This window comes from Sinohyriopsis cumingii, chromosome 18 (assembly GCF_028554795.1).
Source record: "Sinohyriopsis cumingii isolate HCF-2022 chromosome 18, ASM2855479v2, whole genome shotgun sequence".
NCBI lineage: Eukaryota > Metazoa > Mollusca > Bivalvia > Unionida > Unionidae > Sinohyriopsis > Sinohyriopsis cumingii.
The window spans coordinates 17,536,378-17,557,526 of record NC_142978.1 but is presented as its reverse complement, the minus strand read 5'-3'; the positions used below and the strand labels follow the sequence as shown (position 1 = coordinate 17,557,526).

The following is a 21,149-nucleotide window of genomic DNA, read 5'->3' as shown; positions in this document are numbered from 1 at the left end:
TTATGTCAGGTGCGAATCAGGCATTAATCGATTATTTCTGTCATCTTAATTCTTATTAGCCGGTTGAAAATCTATATATTTTCTTTCAATAGTTAATTAGAGTTTTGTGAACGACTATACGAATATAGCAGTACAATCAGATAAAAAATATAAAAAAATAATTTGCCTTATCCTATAACACTCACATGGAGATGAAGTACTTATAAATGATTTGGCTGCTGATATCATTTTCTATTGCACTCTCTTCTACTTAAAATCACTTGAAAAAGAATTTATGAAGTATCAAGTTGGCATTCTTGCTGAGAATATACGACATGCAAGCGGTGGTATTATGCAATGACAGCTTTGTTCCCACTCTGATACTGAGTTTGAGAGATTCTACATATCTTTGTTCAGAAAAAAAAGCAACTGACTTTAGACCCATTCTCATTAATCCAGTGGTTATTGCTCTTCTGTTGTGCAAAACATTCATAGCAACAGCTGGTACACAGTGTTTTGAAATGCAACTTGCCGGTTACTATCAGGCACATTGATTGAAACGCTTCCATATGCTCTCTAATAATCTTACATAATTAATTATATTAAAAGAGGTTAACAACCCCCGATAACCTCATGCTGTGCCGTGTCCTGAATGACGTACACAAATGGTCTTAATTGAGGTGTGTATGTAATTTGGGGTTTTAACGTAACCCAGTTTATAGTGATATCTAGCACTATGGCATAATGCTGCAGACATGTAACATGGCCCACCCATTCACATTGTCCTGACACTAGGTGTACCAGTCCTAACAATGACCTCTTAATGCCAGGCAGCAGTTAGTACTATTTTTATACTTCTTTATTATGACTCGGCCGGGTTCGAACTCGTTACCTCCCGCGTTCCAGGCATACTCTCCAACCACTAGGCCATCTGTATTATTGAGGTAAGTTCGTTCTACGGAAGAAATTATAAGTTTCAGGAGAAGTAAATGGATTTGGCTGGAAACAACTCTTTTGATCTGTGCAGGGAATCAATCCCTTAGGTAGAATCATTCATATTTGTTCTGTTTTGTAGTCATTCGTGTTTATGAATGTGGCTTTAACACAAGACGTTGTGGGCTGCTATTAATATAGAATTATTGATAGCCACTACACAGTGTTTATATTGTTTGTTGAAGAGAATATCTTCTGGTCCTAGGAGAGCTGTTTTTACCGGATGTGGCAGAACATATTCTGTAATAAAGTTTTTCATGGTGTAAAATTTCGACTAATTCACAGATAGATGCAGTGTGAGGCACTGTATCATCGCCAACATGTTGATTACTGGACTCAGAGATCAAGACAAAAGATCAAGACAAAACCGGACTTATCAAACTTTTAATAGAAAATAAATTTCATTTATTGATCATCCAGCACAATGTATCGTGAAGTTTTACAGATAATGGTAACCAGCTTGCGACATATTTAAGAAAATCAAGGAAAATCTACTTCATTTGTAGAATGTATTCCTTTCAAAGACGATAGGATGGTTTCCGACTTGAGTCAAACTAATTTTGCCATCTTCGATGACATGTAAGGAGAAGACGAAAAATATATGTCAACAAAATAAAGCATATTCGTCATTAATTTTAATGTTCATGGTGGTATGTTGTTTAGAAATAAATCTCAAGTGCAAGTTTAAGCCAAACAGGTAGAAACCCTTTGGCTGAAATATGTCTATTTACGCATCGATTTTAAAACCCACCACTCCCGATTTTTCGAGACTTCGTACCAATCAACTTCGCTACTGGTGTCAAGAACGAGGGCACGTCACTTACTCGTCCCCTTTTGTGTGTCTCTAAACATACCTATAACACCAGCATGCACTTATTTTCCTTCAAGCAGTAGTCAAAATGACTTATTTTCAATATCAGCTTCCAAATGCCAACCCGATTCGTGCGCTGTAGGACATCATGAAATGTAAATGTCCGTGCCCATTTGTTAGAAGTCAGTCCAAAAAATGTTTCATGATGATTTAGTTTGACAGCACATCAGTTAATTCAGAGTATCATTCACATTCCACATTAAATCCCCCATTGTTTTAAAAACAGCAAGTGGCACAGGCTAATCCAATAATCTTTACTCAAACCAAAAACGAAATCATTTTGTAACCTGGTGAAGCTGGTTCTTTAGTCGGTGTCATCATTCTTTCCTCATGCGATGAGATCCTAATGTCGAAGCTACGACAAGTAAAAGGGTCGTATCCTCCCAAGAAGATGTCCAAAGAAGAAAAAAGAGTGGAGGTACCAAGGCAGGTCCACACCCATACTTTACAATATTGTTTTGGGGTGGGTTGAAAACCTATCAATTCTATTTAGGCATTATGGGATTGCGAACCACAACCAATTTTTACTTACCTCCGTAATTTAAGAAAATTACAGTGTGCAAATCTATGCAGCTACGAAAATAATGAGTTGACAAAAGAAGTGTGCAATACACATATTATAACACGATTTTGAAAAAAATTGTGCTTAGTTTAAAATTACTTTAAATATATTAATAGACTGACTTCAGCGAGTCATGAAAGTTAATAAAATAGTAGGCCACTTGTTTGGAACTAATTTGTGGCTCTGAATATGTAGACCTGACCTCAATCGGCGTAATAATGATATCAAAATTGCATCTTAACTCGCCAACACAAGAAACAGGATTGCAAATTCACTATAATATGTCTGCACAGCAATGATAAAAGCCAGACCATACGCTATATTTTGAAACGCTGCCTACCTTGAACTTAGAATATAATAATTTGTCACTTACTGTAAGTGATTTTATTAGCTAACAAATATTTCTGCCGTTTTAGCTTCGAAACGGCTTCAGTTGTTACTCATACAATGAGAAGATGGGACATGATTTCTGCAGATGATCACTAGTAGCTTTACGAAATATAAACTTAAACACAAACAGTCGTACCATTTGTGATCAATGGCAATCAATTCCGTCTTGGGTCAAAATACATCAAGGAATGTTTCAATGTAATATTTGGTAAAAACTTTACATTAGCGTTTTTGAAATACAGATTTAGTAGAATATGTCTCTAGTTATATATTTGAGTATTTTAAACACCGTTGAATGTTTTCCTATGAAAGTGATATTTGTTTAAAAACGAGGAAGTGTGTGTTTGAAATTCATAGGCAAACATATCATAAACTGTTGCCAAATAGTATATTTGTCTCTGCCGCAATATATGTACCCTCTCTATTGCATGAAAACAAGCACACGAACACATTTAAGTTTCTTATGAATAATTTTGTTTGAAATCGTAATGGTATATGCTGCCTCTATAAGATCGCTCAACACACGTTGTCAATAGCTACAAAAAAATTGTACTTTATTTTTGCAATTTCTTTCAAAGAATGCTGGCACCAATATAAATTAAGGAATGATTTTACTTCAGTGTGAAAATGACATGGATTATATAAATCTTGTTTTTAGTTTTCTTTGTGCATGGCATTTATCAAAGCTTTGTTTATGATAGCTAGTTATATTTGACACATGACCCACCCACACACCCCCCCCCCCCAATTTTCCACTCACATTCTGGAGCCAAAACATGCATTTAGGAAAAATACAGCAATGTTTCCATATTTTATATCAGATGATTTTAGATTAAGATTTTGTTTCGTGTTGCTCAACCTGCCTGTACATGTTGGAGTGAACTTCGTACCGTTCTTTGTAGTCTCATTGCGTGTGCTGCAAACATAATATCTCTTAAAATTGGGACATCTATTCTGCAGTCATTCGAAGAAAAAAATTTCATAACACTATATTCTGATGATTTAATCTAATTACAAGTGATACATTTTAAAATAGATTTGTGTGGTCGTTCCCTTCAAAAACTCATAAAAGGTATAATTTCTCCTTGTAATATAATGCATAAAAATAATAGAAAATTGGCATTATACATGCCTGTCTTTTACCATCCTCTCTCTCTCTCTCTCTCTCTCTCTCTCCAATGTGATGTCAACGCTCTGTCTCTCTATACGGCGTTATATTAATTCACTTTATTTTTCTCAACATAATCGTCTTCAGACTAGAGTATCGTCACATCTAATGTCGATTTCATATTGTATCTGCATTGGTGTATGTGTGTGCGTACGTGTGTATGTGAGCGAGCGTGTGTGTGTGTGTGTGTGTGTGTGTGTGTGTGCACGAAGGCATTGCTATTCAGACCATCGTCCGATATAGTCGCATTTTCACACTGTTTTAGTCAAAATGTCCATGTGCAAAAACATTATCGGTTACAAAACTCTAACTGATTTTGAAAATTTAGCGTGGGGGGAAACATGTTGGGTATTTTACATTTTTAACTTGGCGATAAATATGTAATGGCCTACACAGATACTATTTGATTGTGTATACTTTGATCTCAGTATCTAGAGAAGGTATTCAGGTTGCTAGTTCAATCAGAAAGAAACATCCTGTGCATGTGGCATTAGACATTATCTATTACTCGCTCTTACAAAATAAATATGTTGAAGCTAATGTATTTCTGTTTTAATTTGAAATGATATTCAGAGATTCTGATTTCTGTACACTGCTCAATCTAGAATTTCAAAGTAGTCCTCGTTTCATGGTCAAAAGTCAACATGGTTTTCAGTACATTATCCTTATTTTTTCATTATCTCAGAAACAAATTACGTCTGAATCAGTTGTTAAATAACACTGAACTAAATGATTAGAGCTCAAGTCTTTAGCTACAACTTTGTTAACATTTAGTCATTTTACAAGTTTGTGAATATCTCTGTATGTCTATGTCTGTGTTTACAAATGGACCTTACTACCCCTCACTCCTCTGTTCTGTGTGATGGTATAATATATTTGGATGATGGATTAGTATATTCGGGCGATGGTATAGTATATTTGGGTGAGGGTATAGTATATTTGGCTGAGGGTGTATTATATTTAGGTGAGGGTATAGTATATTCAGGTGATGGTACAGTAGCGCGTCTCTAAACACAACTGCCCATATTTAATAGTATGGTGTTGTGTATGTAAGTTTAGAGTGCACAGAAACACTCCTATCCATTTTCCTGGAGTGCAGGATGTGTTTTTAGATTTCATCCCAAATAGGGTGCTGGATTGTAAGCGGCGTGCTTCAATAGCAATCAAAACGTGTGTGCTGGATTCTAACGTGGGTGCTTGGACAATAATCAAGAAGTGAATGATGGATAGCATATGTGGTGTATTGGATTGTATCTAAACATTTTCACATGAGCATTCCTGTCTGAAGGTATACACCATAGACTCACATATTTGTAGAAAACGATATAATAATCTTAATTGCCAGACTATTATATGTTATGTATGTGATTGTTGTTTTATTAAGTTGCTGAACGGAACACGTGAAACCCCCCTTTTTGTCCTTCCATTGTGACGGTGTGTGTTTGCATGTAAGGATACATCAGAGTTTATATAAACAATTGTTACTTTTGTGTGTGTGTTTATATCATCCCTTTCTTTTAAATCCTACCACTGGTGTGTGATAATGTGTTTGTATTAATGGTATAAGGCCGCACTAGGCGCTCAGATTAAAAAGTTAGTGTGTGTGTGTGTGTGTGTGTGTGTGTGTGTGCGCGTGTGATTTGGATTTTTAACGTAGCTTTAACACTTTTCAGTCATATCGCTACGATGTCTGCAGTGTGACAGTGTATAGTGATTTCTACCACTAGGGCATCATGCCGCAGACATGTAGCATGATGTCTCCCCCAGCGGCATCATCACGACACCAGGCCCACCAGTCCTAACACTAACCTCTTAATACTGAGCGCAAAGCGATTCAGCTGTTAGTACCATTTTGTAAGTCTTTGGTATGACTCGACCGAAGATCGAACCCTTAACCTCATGCATCCGAGACGGACGCTCTAACAACTATGCCACCGGAGTGGTCTAAAAAGTTAGTATTAGGACTGGTCGGCCTAGTGTATGGGTAATGTGACTAGGTGGGACATATTGCTAAATGACGTCCCAGTGCTTGGCATCACTATAAACTGACACACTGCATATATCGTAATGATATGTTTAAAAAGTTGTTAAAGCTACATTAAAAACCCAAATCACACACACACACACACACACACACACACACACACACATATTGATTGTATGTACATAAACGCTCATATACTTTTTGTTGGATGTTAGGTATGTATGTTGGATAATAATCACAACACGGGTGCTCGATTGTATATGAATTTTATATGCACGTGATCAAAAATGGGCGCTGATTGTAAGTGTGGTGTGTCGGAGTCTATACATTTTAATTTTAACATAATCATTACCATTTGAGGCTACAGAGTCTTAGAATCTTTAGATTCTTGGGTGGCGGATATGGCCTTATTATTCCTTTCCCGGTTAAGATCATATATTAAGATCACTTACTTGTAACAATGTCGCCGCTTCATGCTATCAACTTTGAAGCTAGAAACCCTCTACCATGTTAAACATATGGTCGCCTATATAACATGACATACGACCATAGTGGTGTTTGTATGTTAAACCAATCGGTGCCTTCGCCTGTATGTTATTATACAAGGCCATATGGGCGCTCTTGTGCAAGTCTATTGCCGCTTTATCGAAGCCATATTAGCCTCAAGTGTCACCTACAACTACTATTCAGGGTATTGAATGATGAAATATGAGTCACAGTGATCCAATGTTGTAATGAGGGCGTAGTATTTATCAAGATACACACGCTCACACATTTCATGAATCTTGGTGTAATAGTAGGTATGCGAAGAAATATTTTGACGATGAACTAAAGCAAACACTTGACAAAAGAGAGTAAAGTGTGAATTGTAGGTGATGTTATATTACTTTGTGGAAAGATTTCGATATTAATGCAAATGCATACCTATAGAGCTTGATGATTCTAGCATTTACTGAACTTGAATAATAATCTTAACATACACAATTTAACCAGAGTCAATGTAGAATGAAACGTAAGTCAATGTGACCTACTTTGTAATAAGAGTGTAGCACTCATCAAAATGCATTCCATCAGCATGTTTCATGAATCTAGGTATAACATTATATAAATTGAAATATAAAATGTAGGTCTCCGTGAATTTACTTATGGCAAGCATGTAGGACACAGAAAGATGAATACAATCATCTGCTTTGATTATAATAGCATGAATCAAAATAGAGAAATAAACTTAAAACATTTTACCATAGCCATTAAAGCGTAAGATATACGTCACAGAAGGAAGCACTTTTAGATGAAGATGAAGTTCTCATGAAGATTTATGATTTGAGTTAAAACTGTACTTATACAGTGTGCAAAATGCCTGCGCAAAATACCAAACTCAACACAAATGCACAAATAGTTTACATTACAAATTAAGTCTCATCCCACTGGGCTAGATCTATGAATCCCACTCCAAACGGCTGCCTACAATCTACATAGAACGAACAGATGATATTCAGTGGGGATGCACATGCGTATGTATCTTTATATGGGCTGACCCTACCGCCTCTGCTATGTAGAGGTGAACCGATATCAAAATGACATCAGAGCCACAAAATAGACTTGGTTTTCTACTCTCTAGTAGTAAGTCAATCATTCACCAATTAACTGGAAGAAATTATCATGCCAGATACTTTTGATACATACTTATGCAAAAGGTCAAAGACTAAAGTTTGTTATTAGCTTCATGTACGTGTGTGGGTGTGTATTTATGAATGCATGTCCGTATAGTGCCACACCATAAACATTATATAAAGTTATGTGATATGTTTAAGACATTGGGATACTATTTAAAACAAGTGTTGAAGAATCTGCATCATAATGAAGGATGGAGAAGAAAAACAAAATAGTTAGTAAGGAAAGAAAGGTAAACACAAATTGTAAATTGTGAAGATTTATAAAAAAGGATTTAAGCACTGTTAGACTGCTAATTTAGTACAGAAACCAGATTTGTGTTCCGTTCAGCTGTATAGACAAAGATGCATGGATATTTTGACATTTCTAAAAGAACGTGAATCCTATGAGGAGACTATGCAGAAAGCAATCTGCTAATAGTTGACTCCAGTACATTCTGAGTGAGTGAAAAGAGACAGATACCTAACAAGATGACTTATATTTATTTACTTATTGAAAAAATGGCTTTCACTTGGTACGAAACTGTATTGTATCAGAAATAATCCCATATTTTGTGTAAGTATATGTATAGGTATATTTCTCGTGTACAAATTGCATATTGTTTTTCAATATGTTCAATGAAGGAGTTAAGAAGGAGATAAGGCAAGCGTTTTTTTAAAATCATCATATATTATAAAGAAAGAAAACACTGCATCTCTTATAATAGCACGCTCCTTTTTAATATAAAATACCAGATTCATGGTATTATACATGTATTTCTTTCACATATATGTGACCGGGGCAGCGGACATGATTTATGGACCGGAGGAAAAATTCCCAAGTAGGCTCATATGAATTGTAACAACGGTCGGCCCCCTGAGCATTGTGGGCTCCCGGAATTTCGTCCTAGTTGCCATACTCTGTTCACTGCTCGGTATGTACTTCCATGTTTGTAATTTGATAAGGTAACGTTAAGACACACGTGGAGGCTCTCTACTTCTATTTGGAACACACAACACATGCCACAATTCTTCCTTCAGCATACGGAGGACAAGGTAAAGACCCACATTTTGCTTTAACTATGTACATAAGATGGCCATTATTGTTTGTATTCCCACGAAATATCGCCTCCGCAATCGCATCGACACAGACATAGTTTGTCGCCCCAGGGTGACCGTGGTACCCTGACATCAGATAACCAGTATATTCCATCGTCCATCCCGGGTAACAGTTCGTTCTACCCGGAATCATAAGGCTGGCCATGCGGGGAGGTTTACACACGCAACATGGTACATCATCTTCAATTGACACAGAAAAGGGATTAGATCCAGCGTATAATTCATACTCAGCACCGTATATAAACCCTGATGGATCTGTACCTTGGAAAATTTTTCCCCAGGTAGGATCCTCTGGCAAGCAAAGAAAGTCAGCAGATCCTCCTGCGTGTGTGTGATCAGAGCCACCAGCGTATCCTAGTACAAAAAAGACAATATTGATGTATTCTATTATAACTAGGTCTATGATCTGCGAATCAACGTGTTTCTAATCGAGTATAGATTTTATGCAAATATTTATCAAACCCGAAAGTGAAGTGTAAAGGGTGCTCCTATAATTGTGTGTTTTATGTGTTTTTTGTGTCATACCGCTTCCCCTTTAATTCTCCAGACACATTTAAATAAGCGAAGACATATTTTTGAGCCGCAGAAATAATAGACATGGAGAAGGAGTCGAGTGTGCAAGCTTAAAATAAACCAGACTGTGTTGCAACCATTTATTTTGCAAAATTATGTGATGCATGATGAGAAACTGCTCTCGTCCTTGGATTGATTTATTTGTAAGACATTTTTCAAAGATTTCTGGTAATCGTGAAATGAATCGTCCTCACCTTTGTACACCAATTCTGTGCCATTCCCTGGACATGTTGTCCTTCCCCATCTAATGTAGGTTGCTGCAAATCCTAGTGGTATGAAATAATGACAAAGCCATAAAAACTGCCTCCAGTAAAATTAATTTTATATTTAGTAGATGATTTTGTTCATGAACATATCATATATTATTGCAAGCAATCATATATTATTATAAGCAATGGAAAATAATGCAGCACGACAATAAAGCTGTATCGGTGTGTTAAATGTATCATCCCATGCAAATGATACGGTTTATTTAGATCAGTATGTTAAACGTATCATCCAATGCAAATGATACGGTTTATTTAGATCATTGTCCTTTCATAATCTAAACGTTTCGTAACAAGATCAAACATGAGTAAAGAGCATACGACACATTTTATGAAAATTATATAACTTTACTTTTAAGTTTTCTTTTTCATTTTAAACACATCATGAGACAACTTATACGAGTTTATATATAATCCAATAATGGCAACATATATCCCACTCAAAGATGACGCCGTAGGTTCTTATAAATCCTTCAGCACAAGTCTTACCTAAATAGGTCATTCAATGTGGCGTAGATTTTATATATCTATTTGTTTGTAGCGTGTTGCTTCTATTCAGGACATAAATGTACAAAAAGGTAGTTTGTCGGTCTGCTAACTGAAAATGAATATGGATTTATAGTGGGTGGGGTTTTCTGGCCTATAGCAAGAATTGTAGCGATAAAACTCATTTTAATATTAAAATGCGTTTCAAAATTACGAGCATTTAATCACTGACTCACTGCGCATGATATCATGTAAAATATGGCTTACAAGATAATAGAATTTAATTCCCATATAAATAAAAATACCGTTTTTATTCCTTTTTTAACCATTAAAAATAAATTTTAAACAAATCTAGTCCATATACAATTTCTCTACCCTCCTATTGAAAACAAAACCACCATCCCATTCACATAGAGTACTATGTTCAAGAACGGATATTTAAAAAAATAGTTAAAAACTCCATATTTTCCCGAGCACCCTAAGATAGCTATTTAAACAAAGTGAAAACTCCCATACCCCTGTAACTTCCCCATCTTAGTTTGAATGGACCAGCATTCCCTCTTCCGCTGACCATACAGGATAGAATATGAAAGGGACATAACAAATTTAAAACCCTTATAAACAAAGCTAGCTTCCCCTTCTTCCCTACCACCCTGTAGGACATTCCAATAAGTGTTGTTTTCTCACCCAGGGCTCTTCATAAATTAAGTCAAAGTTCGGTTCATCTGTCAACATTAAGAGTCAATAGTTTTAATTCATAGTCTCTTTAACTTCCTAGCCGTTCCTGTACTCTGTGTTTCAACACCATTTTATGGTATCTGATCTCTTAGCTGTTACTAGTAACGACAGTTGATAGATAAATAGATAAATACCTATAGATACGTATTAATATATAGACAAAAACATGCATATATACAGATACACAAATAGATACATACATATATTCAGATATATGTACATAGATGTATAGATACATATATATATATATATATATATATATATATATATATATATATATATATATATATATATATATATATATATATATATATTGTAATAGACTCAGAATTAACCAGTTCTGCACCATAATGGGGTTGGGGTGGATTTTACTACTGTATGTGAATTCTCCATATGTTATTAGAGATGTTTCTTTTAAGATATTAGTGTTGCATGTTTAGCTCATTGGACCTAGGGCAGTACAGGAGCATGTAGTTGTGGCAAATTAGTTGCTTTGTGGTTACATGAATTTTTTACGTATAACTGCTCCCTATTTTCGATAATGTGCAATGTTCTCAGACTTCCTGCGGTCCATGGAGTCAGATTTTACTGAATTACTAGTTAGGTAATCCCATATTTATTATGTATGTTGGAAATCTCTGTCAATACGTTTTAGCTATTACCATGTTGATCATTATATTACACTTGGCTTGTCAAGGTTTGACATTTTACATTCAGCACCGTTTCTTGCACACATTAAATACTTTTGTTACCTCATTTAATACCAGATGTGTTTCTCCATCATGTGGCTGCTTGATGTGAACGTCACGACACGTGTAGTAAATATGAAGTTTCAGGTTGTTCGTGTTTCGCAGTAAACGAACTTTTCAACGATCGAGTCAAGTTCTTATGGACGCCATTTTTGTTCGTTTGTGACCCATGACCTCGATGGTTAGATATTACAGGTATGTGATTCACATACATTTACACTCAGATGAAGCCACAGTGAACTTACTGCCGTAAGTAATATCTTAAATATACCGACTTTATATAAAAACTGTTAGATTTATTGAGTAACGTAATTTGTGTTGTGCATAGTAGCAACCTCCCAAGCAACCGCAATTCTTTTAGTATCATTATGCCCTGTCATTGGTTTGCCACAGTTTATCCATTCGATAACTGTTGTTTTGCTACTGAAAACTATATAGAAATATTAGGATACAGAGTGTTTGTCTCATAGTTTTGTACAGAATAAGACGGGAGAATATTTTATATGCTGGAATATCTTGAACCTTATTCATATGTGGTTGATATCGCAAGATTTGCGATAGACTGAGGATTGCCAGTTTGCCACATCTGATTCGTTGGCGGATTCGGTCTGCCAATTCTGATTGGTTCAGTACTGTCACGTGGTATAAAACCGAAGGTTATCTACTGGAGTGGAAGACAGTACTTGTCAGATAACTGCAGAGCGCGGTCAACTTCAAAACGAGAAATAACATCTGTGAAGTCCAATACTCCTTTTAGGTAATGACCTATATAAATTGCTAAATAATAAAAATACTATAGGACTGACAAATTAATAATAATACTCTGAATTATCTGGACATTAATTAGGTTAAAAGCTAGTAAAATAACCAATACTTGGAACATTTGAACGTCCGTGTTTTTAACAATATGCAGAGACAAATATTTTGGAAAATTACGTAGAAATGTTGAGTAAGTAAATTAATCTTCTGAATTATCGTGCACTTATCTCCCACCACATTCGTAACCTGGGTTAAACGAATACAAAGAAAATCTTCAACTCTCGTCTGTTGGGGTCACTCTATGATTTCCAATTATTATATAATTTATTTAACATTGAAACGGACTATTATGTGCTGAGACATTTTAATGAAAAGATCCTGGAACAAGACATCGGGAATTAATGTCAGTATCAAATTGTTACAACACAAGAGTGCAAGCAATGATTGTTTCAGGAGTATATTTGTCTTATTCCAATGAATATTGTGTACTGGTAACAGTTTTCCAGTTTCTTAGTTATGTTACTTTCTTTAAACATTTTTGGCTGACTTTACTGTTGAGTGGAACTTCTTCAATTAACCCTCCCTAGCAGACAGGAATTAGAGGTCGCTTACAATATATATATATATATATATATATATATATATATATATATATATATATATATATATATATATATATATATATATATGTATATATATATATATATATATATATATATATATATATATATATATATATATATATATATATATATATATATATATATGTATGTATGTATGTGTGTGTGTGTGTGTGTGTGTGTATTTATACCACATACATTAAAAATAGCATGGCTTTTAAAGTGTTGGTTTCAAGTTATTTGTTATTCCAAGATTATTGGTATATCAAATTGTGATCCGCTCATGGCTCAATAATACGCATATATAAAACATTCTCGCCACCGTGCGCGGTGGATTCGAGATCAATGATGAATTTCCAAACATTAATCATTAGTGACGCATGAAAGTATCGATAACAATTATTATTAATCCTTATTATTAATCCCCGTCTTCTATATAAATTTAATAAGATTCACATTTCCATCACATTTCTTTCTGCTTTATGGTATCCCCTACTCTCTCATGCATAACGTACAAACTACGCAGAAATGTGGAGTGAGAGAGAAAAGGAATTTGGGCTGGATTAAAATCTTGAAATAGAATTACACCAAGTAACCTACAAGAATATGGTTCGTCGTAACGATATGTGTGCACATTCCTTGGGATTTATCTTCGTTGTTTTTCAATGATACCAAGTTTCAAATCCTGTCGACATTATATGGTACATTTCTCGGTTACGTGGTACATGTACTGTGATTTATTTAATATTTTGTTGTTCTTGATTTTGTTAAAAATGTATTATAAAGTTCTAAAAGTCGATTCTCATTAATTAAATATGAAAATGTCAAAATGCCGCTATCCCCCACCCTTCTCTCTCTCTCTCTCTCTCTCTCTCTCTCTCTCTCTCTCTCGTAGCATGATATGGACTAAAATCTATGAAATGACGAACGCAGGGGATTTTCGTTTGTATCATCCCTCGATGTCTCTGGACTGATGGTAAAAGTTAAGTCAATCAGACCAAAGAATCAGAGAGAAAGAGAGAGAGAGAGAGAGAGAGACTTTATGGTCGATGGTACTGTTAGTAAAGCAGAACTACAACTTAGTTCCACTGTAAATAAATTAAAATATTTTAATTGCCTCATGTTGGTTAGTCATTTAGCTTAGTTTCTATTCCACATTACTTTCATGCGTCGGAGCGTGAATGCCTAATCGTACATGTCAATGGCGTAGCTAACCAAGTGTTTGTAGTACTCTACTTTCATCATTAAAACAATCTTTCATGTTTAAATCATAAGTATATATTATATTGATTTAATAAATATGAAGGAAAAAATAAAATAAAAAAGAATACAACTTATCAATATGCAAAGGTGGTTGTGAATAACCACAAAAGGCATAGAACTACATTTTGTAATGGACACACTCGGGATGTGAGGAGTTCATTCACTAGGTCAATACACAGCTGCCTTCAGCTATCTCCGTTCAAAGAGCAAATATATGTATTTTTATGCGATTTAAATGAATATGTATAGTATGTACGCTGTATCAATGGTATACCACTCGGCAAGACTTGTTTCCTTTAAATGAGATAGAGAGATAGATAGATAGATAATCAGACAGATAGATAGATAGAGAGACGGACAGACAGACAGACATACAGACAGATAGATAGATATATAGATAACTATGATATATAGATAGATAGATGTATACTTATGAAGATGCGTATGAGCATAAATTCATAGATACCTAGAAATATAAATGCAAATAAAGATTACACACATATATGCAAACTTTGATACATGGATAAGTACCTATTTATGCATAGACAGATACATAGATACATAGATAGGTGGATCGAATATATTACATTCATCAAGTTACGTTTGAGGCGATTAAGCGATGGATTTGGCATGTTTAACCTATTAAGATAACTGGGAGAAAACTATCTTGACACACTCACTTTCGTGATACGTTGCAGTCTAAATTATATCAAACAATTTTCTTAAACATATCCGAAGATGTGCAGAACTTTGCGACAACCATTTTGAGAGTTATAATGTTCTCGCTCGATGTTGCCTGAAAACAATAGTGAATGACATGCAATGCAAACAGCCGTATATCCTTGCAAGTTCGATACTAACCTATTGATCCATCACTCCTTGGTCCTTGAATTTCTTGTACAGCTCGTTGGATAATTCTAAATTTATCTTGAATCTGCAACATGGAAGCCTCCATTTCCCTCTGAGCAAACTCTGCTCTCAGGAGCCTTTCTAATAATTTATACTCATAGTCGAACCTAGGACAGTAGTTCGAGTCAGATGATGAGGTTGTTTGTAGCCGCTCGCCAACAACAAGATAGACAAACAATGAGCACATAATAATATACATAATCAAAGTATTTTCTATTAGCTTTACAAGGTTAATATTAATCACTTTTCGTAAAGAGCTATGTATGAAAAACATCAATGAACAGATATATAACGAGCCTGCTATACTGAGAAATAAATTGATTTGATCCCGCGTTTAATATAGCAATTGTTATTGGTTTAAACATACTTTATTGTCTACATTATGCAAAATTGGGCCGGGCTACAGATTCTCACAACATTAGGTAAGCCCCTTTCCATCGAAATTTACTGATACAAATTAATAAAACATCACTTGCGGCAAAAAATAAAAGTTTATTAGGGAAAAAAAGCCAGAAAGCAACGGCAACAACGGATGTGTGTTGATAATTCAAGGATCAAGTTTCAAAAAAGGAGACATATAACGCTGTTATTAATGCATAATTACTGCGCGACGCTAACAGTTTTGAAATTCCGACTGTTATTCCTGTAATATTTTTATTTACGGCTTTGAATTTAAAAGGCAGACTTGAAGCTCTGTAACCAAACTCTAAAACTCGGTCAGACAAATTTACCTGCATAATTGTGTTCCGCATGTCATTATAACAATACAAAAGAAGCAACGTTAATTTTTGGGGAGGGGAGGGGCTATTCCTATTAAATCATTTCAGACCAGTTAAGATGCTTCCCTCCCTTTTGTTTATGATTATAAAACCTTGCAAAATCTTTTTTTTTTTTAAAAAAAAGATTTTAATTGTTACCAGAAGATCTCATAATTTATGAATGTGACATTGGTAAGGGTTTTTCGTTTTTAATAATGGGGGGGTCGGTGGTTATTTTTTATTTTTCTCCATGTTTACCAAAATTCAGAAATATATCTCATCTGTCGGATATCATAGATTGTCTCTTCTAGGCCTTCTTAACAATTTAGTTTGCAGTAACTTTTCATATTCTCTTGTTCTTCCTTCTTCTGATTCTTTTTCTTCTCTCCACTACCTATTTGGTTCTATTGCTTTTGTTGTTGCTGTTGTTGTACTTTTTCCTTTTTGGGTTCGTTGATTGATTTAGTTGTTGTTCTTCTTCTTTTGTTTCTTTTTAGATGGGGAAAATTGTCATTTTTGTAACAAAAGTTTGTTCTTCTTTCACTAAAGTCGTTGTGCATTTTTTTCGTGTGTCCTGTCTTTGCGCAAATACTACATTTCTGATGCTATATACATCCCTTGTACCATGATTTTACTGGGAACCCGTGCATGAAGAGAATTGGTTTCATACACTTTTTTGTTCTGCTTTCTCGATTTCCATAATCCTTATCCTATTTTGTATTGGGCTATATGGATATATGTCCATTCTTGCATTACTGTGAGGGGTGGGGGTGGGGTATGGCGCTTTGTGGTCATACAGGAAACCCGATGATGAAATGGTCCATGGGATAGTAGTATAGAGTCAAACGATTTTGTTAACTGGGTCAAGTGTCAAAGTCATGTTAAAATGTTTTGCCAACAATCTAAATCCAAACTCACACGTTTACCATAAAACACACTGCGTATACTATCCAATCCCGCTTTCCGACAACCATCCAAACACATCACATATGCAATCCAACATCTACATTTTCATTACTATCCAGACACATGCGCCTACAATCCAAACACACACATCAATACCATCCAATGAAAACGGGATGGTAAGGTAGTGTTTAGACACCCTATTATATCCTTACATACAAAAAAGAGCTTTAGTTGTAAAAATCATAGTTGTTAACCACACGAGAAATGTGTTTCTTCAAGCTGAAGAAAAAATACTTTCTGACTCGCCAAAAGACTTCTATAAATGTGCTGCATACTGTTGGCCAAGATATTGCCTCCTCTTCCACGCCACACAAGGGCAAGGCGGAATGAGACGTTGAAACCGCTTTAGAGCTCATAAACACTTTGCGCTTAAGACTAAGAAAAGAAGAACAGCTAGAGAAATAGGACTCTTTGATATATCAACTGCTATCAAATTTGACAAAGAACATACCAAAGATTACATCTATCTGAATAGCAGCAACTTGTACTTAAAAGTCAAAGTTCTCAAAGCAGGACAACGTCGCTCCAGGTGTCAATGCCAGAATTGCTCAAGTCAACAATTTCATATATTCCTAGTTCATTGTAGTGGATTTGTACTCGTATAACAAAATGGTCAGCAGTAGCATGGATACATAATCTTACTGAACGTACCTAGACAACCACTTTACGCGTGTAATAAAAACCAACAACACACATCTGGATGGTTCGGTGGTATGGAAACTTGACACGTCGGGCGTGGACAAGTTCACTTATAGAAACATAGCAGAAGCTGACAATCCTCATAATGTGTGATTTAACGACCTTCGATTGTTTGCACTTGGATTTGTGCTTGTAGAACAAGGATCTATTGAACGGAGTGGGTGTTCGATTGAGACTGAATAGAGGAAGTACAGCTTTCCATTTGATGGTTAATGATAAGCTGTACAGAACCATCATTAACGAAGCCGACTCTACGTACATCTTGTAGAAGTGTTACCAAAAGTGGGAAACACCATTAACCACACTGTGAGCAGAACGACAGCCAAGAATCCGATACGACGAGTGGAAGTGAAAACCATTCACCATTGCCGCTGTATTCCGATCAAATATTGAAGAGCATCTTTTCCAATGAAGTTACCGAAATATTTACTCATTTGCATCGTCAGCAATATTCTAATTCGCTTCCTTCCATATTCTAGTGTTCGAAGAATATTCAAATATGTTATCCTTTGACCCCCTTAAACCTCATCTGTACCATCCTTTTAAATAATAGTGACAGGTTTCATGTTCTGTCTTTCAGTATGCATTGGTTGGTATGGTGAGAAAATGGAATGTGCATTTTTAAAATAGCTTACTTTTTATCACGGGAGGGATAGGCTAGCCTTGTTTGGGACCTTGCTACTAATGAATGTTGAACTCTGGTGGCAAAAATGATAATTATTTAAAAGGACTGTTTTGATGACTGCAACTTAAATGCTTCAGTTATATAACTAAAATTAAACCATACAGTATTAATACCCGTGTGGTCGTTTTCGTGGCACTCGACAGATATTTTGTTGATTTCTGAGTAAATGTGTGTATGTGTGTGTGTGATTTGTATTTTTAACGTAGCTTTAACAATTTTTCAGTCATATCGATACGATGTCTGCACTGTGGCAGTTTATAGTGATGTCTAGCAATGGGGCAACATGCCGCACATATATTGCATGATGTCCTACCCAATCACATTATCCTGACACCAGACCGACCAGTCCTAACACTAACCCCTTAATGCTGAGCGCCTAGCGATGCAGCTGTTAGTACCATTTTTATACGTCTTTGGTATGACTCGACCGGGGGATCGCACCCACGACCTCCCGCGTCCGAGACAGACGCTCTAACCACCATGTCACCAGAGCGGTCTTCCTAGTAAGTGACAGATGTAAAGTGAAGTTGTTTGCATTTGCAGTATGCACACAGGAGAGAATGTTATCATACTTTTATTGTGATAAAAAGCAACACAAACGCCGAAAATTCTGTGCAACTAGTTTCGCATTTAATTTATGCTTCTTCAGGCACGAAATGTTTTGAAAGTAACGTATGACGTCTTTTATTTTAAAACAACAATTACGTCATTACGTAACGTCATAACAACCATATATGACAGGATCTAAAAGATACATGAGTCTCTAATGAAACTTGAGTTAGTAAAATAATGTAGAGACAAACAGTCATACATATAGTTATATTGTTATAAAGGATATACAATATAGCAATTTAAATTATACAATTTTATATAGTGCATTAGCATTAAGTCCATTACGATACAGAGTATCTAACTTACGAATCCAATAAGTTTCTTTTATGAGTCTATTCATGTCACCATGAACAATATCTATTAGCATGAAAAAAAAATCAAGGAGAGAGTGATTATTGGTGTTAAAGTGCGTTGAAACATTAGAGGAAAACTGAGAATCTCTATAATTTTTTATATGAAAGCGATGATTATTCATTCTCTTAGAAACTTGTTGTAGTGTTTGTCCAACATATTGCATGCTACATTTTTTACAATTTATTAAATAAATCACATCAGTTCATATGCAGTTAGTGTTATCGCGTAGAGAAAATACCTCTTTTGTATTGGCACTACTGAAAGAAGTACTTTATCTTATGTTTGCACATTGAGAGCACCGGTGTCTGTTACATTTAGATGACGAAAAGTGTATTTTTTTATTTTCTGTCTGTTTAGTTCTAATTAAAATGTCTTGCAAATTCTAGGGTCTTCTATAAGCGAAAATTGGTTTAATTTTAAAAAGTGATTTGACGCTAGTTTTATTGGATAAATTTAGGAGACTATAATGTTTATTAATTATACGAACTAGATTCGGTAATGAAGGATTATTTTGTATTGTGAAAGGAATTACATCTCTCTCTCTATTTTACATTCTGCTGTGTTTAAAGCCTCATGTTGAGTAGGATTACGGGCTTTGTTCAGTGCAGAATCAATTATATATGTAGGATAAGTTCTATTTTGGAAATAAGTTCGTAATTTATTCAAAGAATTTTGTAATTGACAATCATCTGAAATAATGCGTCGGTATCTTTTGGCCTGGCTATATGGTATACCGTTTTTATGACATGGGATGACATGAAGAATACTCTACATATTGGTGGATATTGGTGTCCTTGATATGAATATTTGTAGAGATCGTGTTATTAATATTTTTTTATTAAATTTACATCTAAAAATGAAACATGCATACTTGATGCAGTATAAGTAAATTTAATTGTCGGATGAAAATGATTCAGACGATCAATAAATTTTTTCAGTTCTTCATTTGAATGGTTCCAGATCATAAATATGTCATCTAAAAATCTGAACCAAACAGATGGAACTTTTCGTTTTGAAGAAAATCGTTTTCTAATTTACCCATGAAAAGGGAAGCGTATGAAGGAGCCATAGGACTACCCATTGCTGTACTCATTATTTGTATGTAATTCATATTATTAAATTGAAAATAATTGTTTTCCAAGATAAGTTTTATTATTTTACAAATGTCTTCATTAGATAGTGTTCTATTATTAGGATTACATTATTTTGCTAATCATACCTATATGTTACTTTTAAGTTCTGCGGTTAAAATGTCTTTTGACGTGGTAAACAAAGAAAGTCATGAGCCCCTCCTGCAAATTGTGTGGAGAGGGAGCCACCAACAAACCCTATTTTAAATCAGAATACATTACTGGTATTAAATATAGCGTATAGTAAAGGCAGATGAGAATTTTCAATCATATAGTCGATAGTGTTGCCTTAATAATAATAATGATAAAATAATAATACTAATAATAGTAACAATAATGTACGTATAGTACAGCGCCTAATCTTCAGAAACTCTAAGAGCTTTACAATATTAGATAAGACATACAACATATACAACAAAACCATCAAACTACAATCACAGTGTCCTTATATGTAAGATCCATGTCAATTAGTTTAATTAGTACAGGTATGAGTGTTGTCCATATGGCTTTCTTTTTGAGTGGTGCTATGAGAATGCGAGCATCGGAAAAGGAGCGTAAGTTTCTATATGAAGTGTACACGTGAGTGAAGTCAAGTAGGTATATTGGATCCAGTCAACGAATTATAGCACAGTGAACAAATTTTCTATTTCATTCTAGATCGAACGGATAGCTAGTAAATGTCACAAAGAGGAGGAAGGTGTGTTCAGTTCTTCGTAATTTAATCATAGTAGCTGTGTTTTAAACGTTTTGAATTTTCTTTACTAGATGCTTAGACCAACATATATAAGTGATTTACAATAACCAAAGTACTAACGAAAGCACAAGTGTCTTACTGGAATGAACTCAAAGAACATAGCAAATTGA

General features: G+C 35.0%; 1 protein-coding gene across 2 annotated transcripts in view; it reads right to left on the bottom strand.

Moving 5' to 3' along the window:
• The window catches only part of LOC149776163 (uncharacterized), a 47,215-nt gene extending 27,187 nt beyond the window's left edge, over positions 1-20,028 (bottom strand). The window contains exons 1-3 of one of the 2 annotated variants that reach the window (XM_089942461.1): positions 15,034-17,505; positions 9,486-9,557; positions 8,317-9,072 (exon numbers count right to left, since the gene is read on the bottom strand). In XM_089942461.1, coding sequence (XP_089798587.1) covers positions 8,600-9,072; positions 9,486-9,557; positions 15,034-15,355 — 867 coding nt within the window. In that variant the 5' untranslated portion in view covers positions 15,356-17,505 and the 3' untranslated portion in view covers positions 8,317-8,599. Of the gene's footprint in view, positions 1-8,316; positions 9,073-9,485; positions 9,558-15,033 lie in introns of those variants that run through there. The other variant, XR_016416231.1, reaches the window with a different exon arrangement.
• Between the last annotated feature and the right edge of the window lie 1,121 nt (positions 20,029-21,149).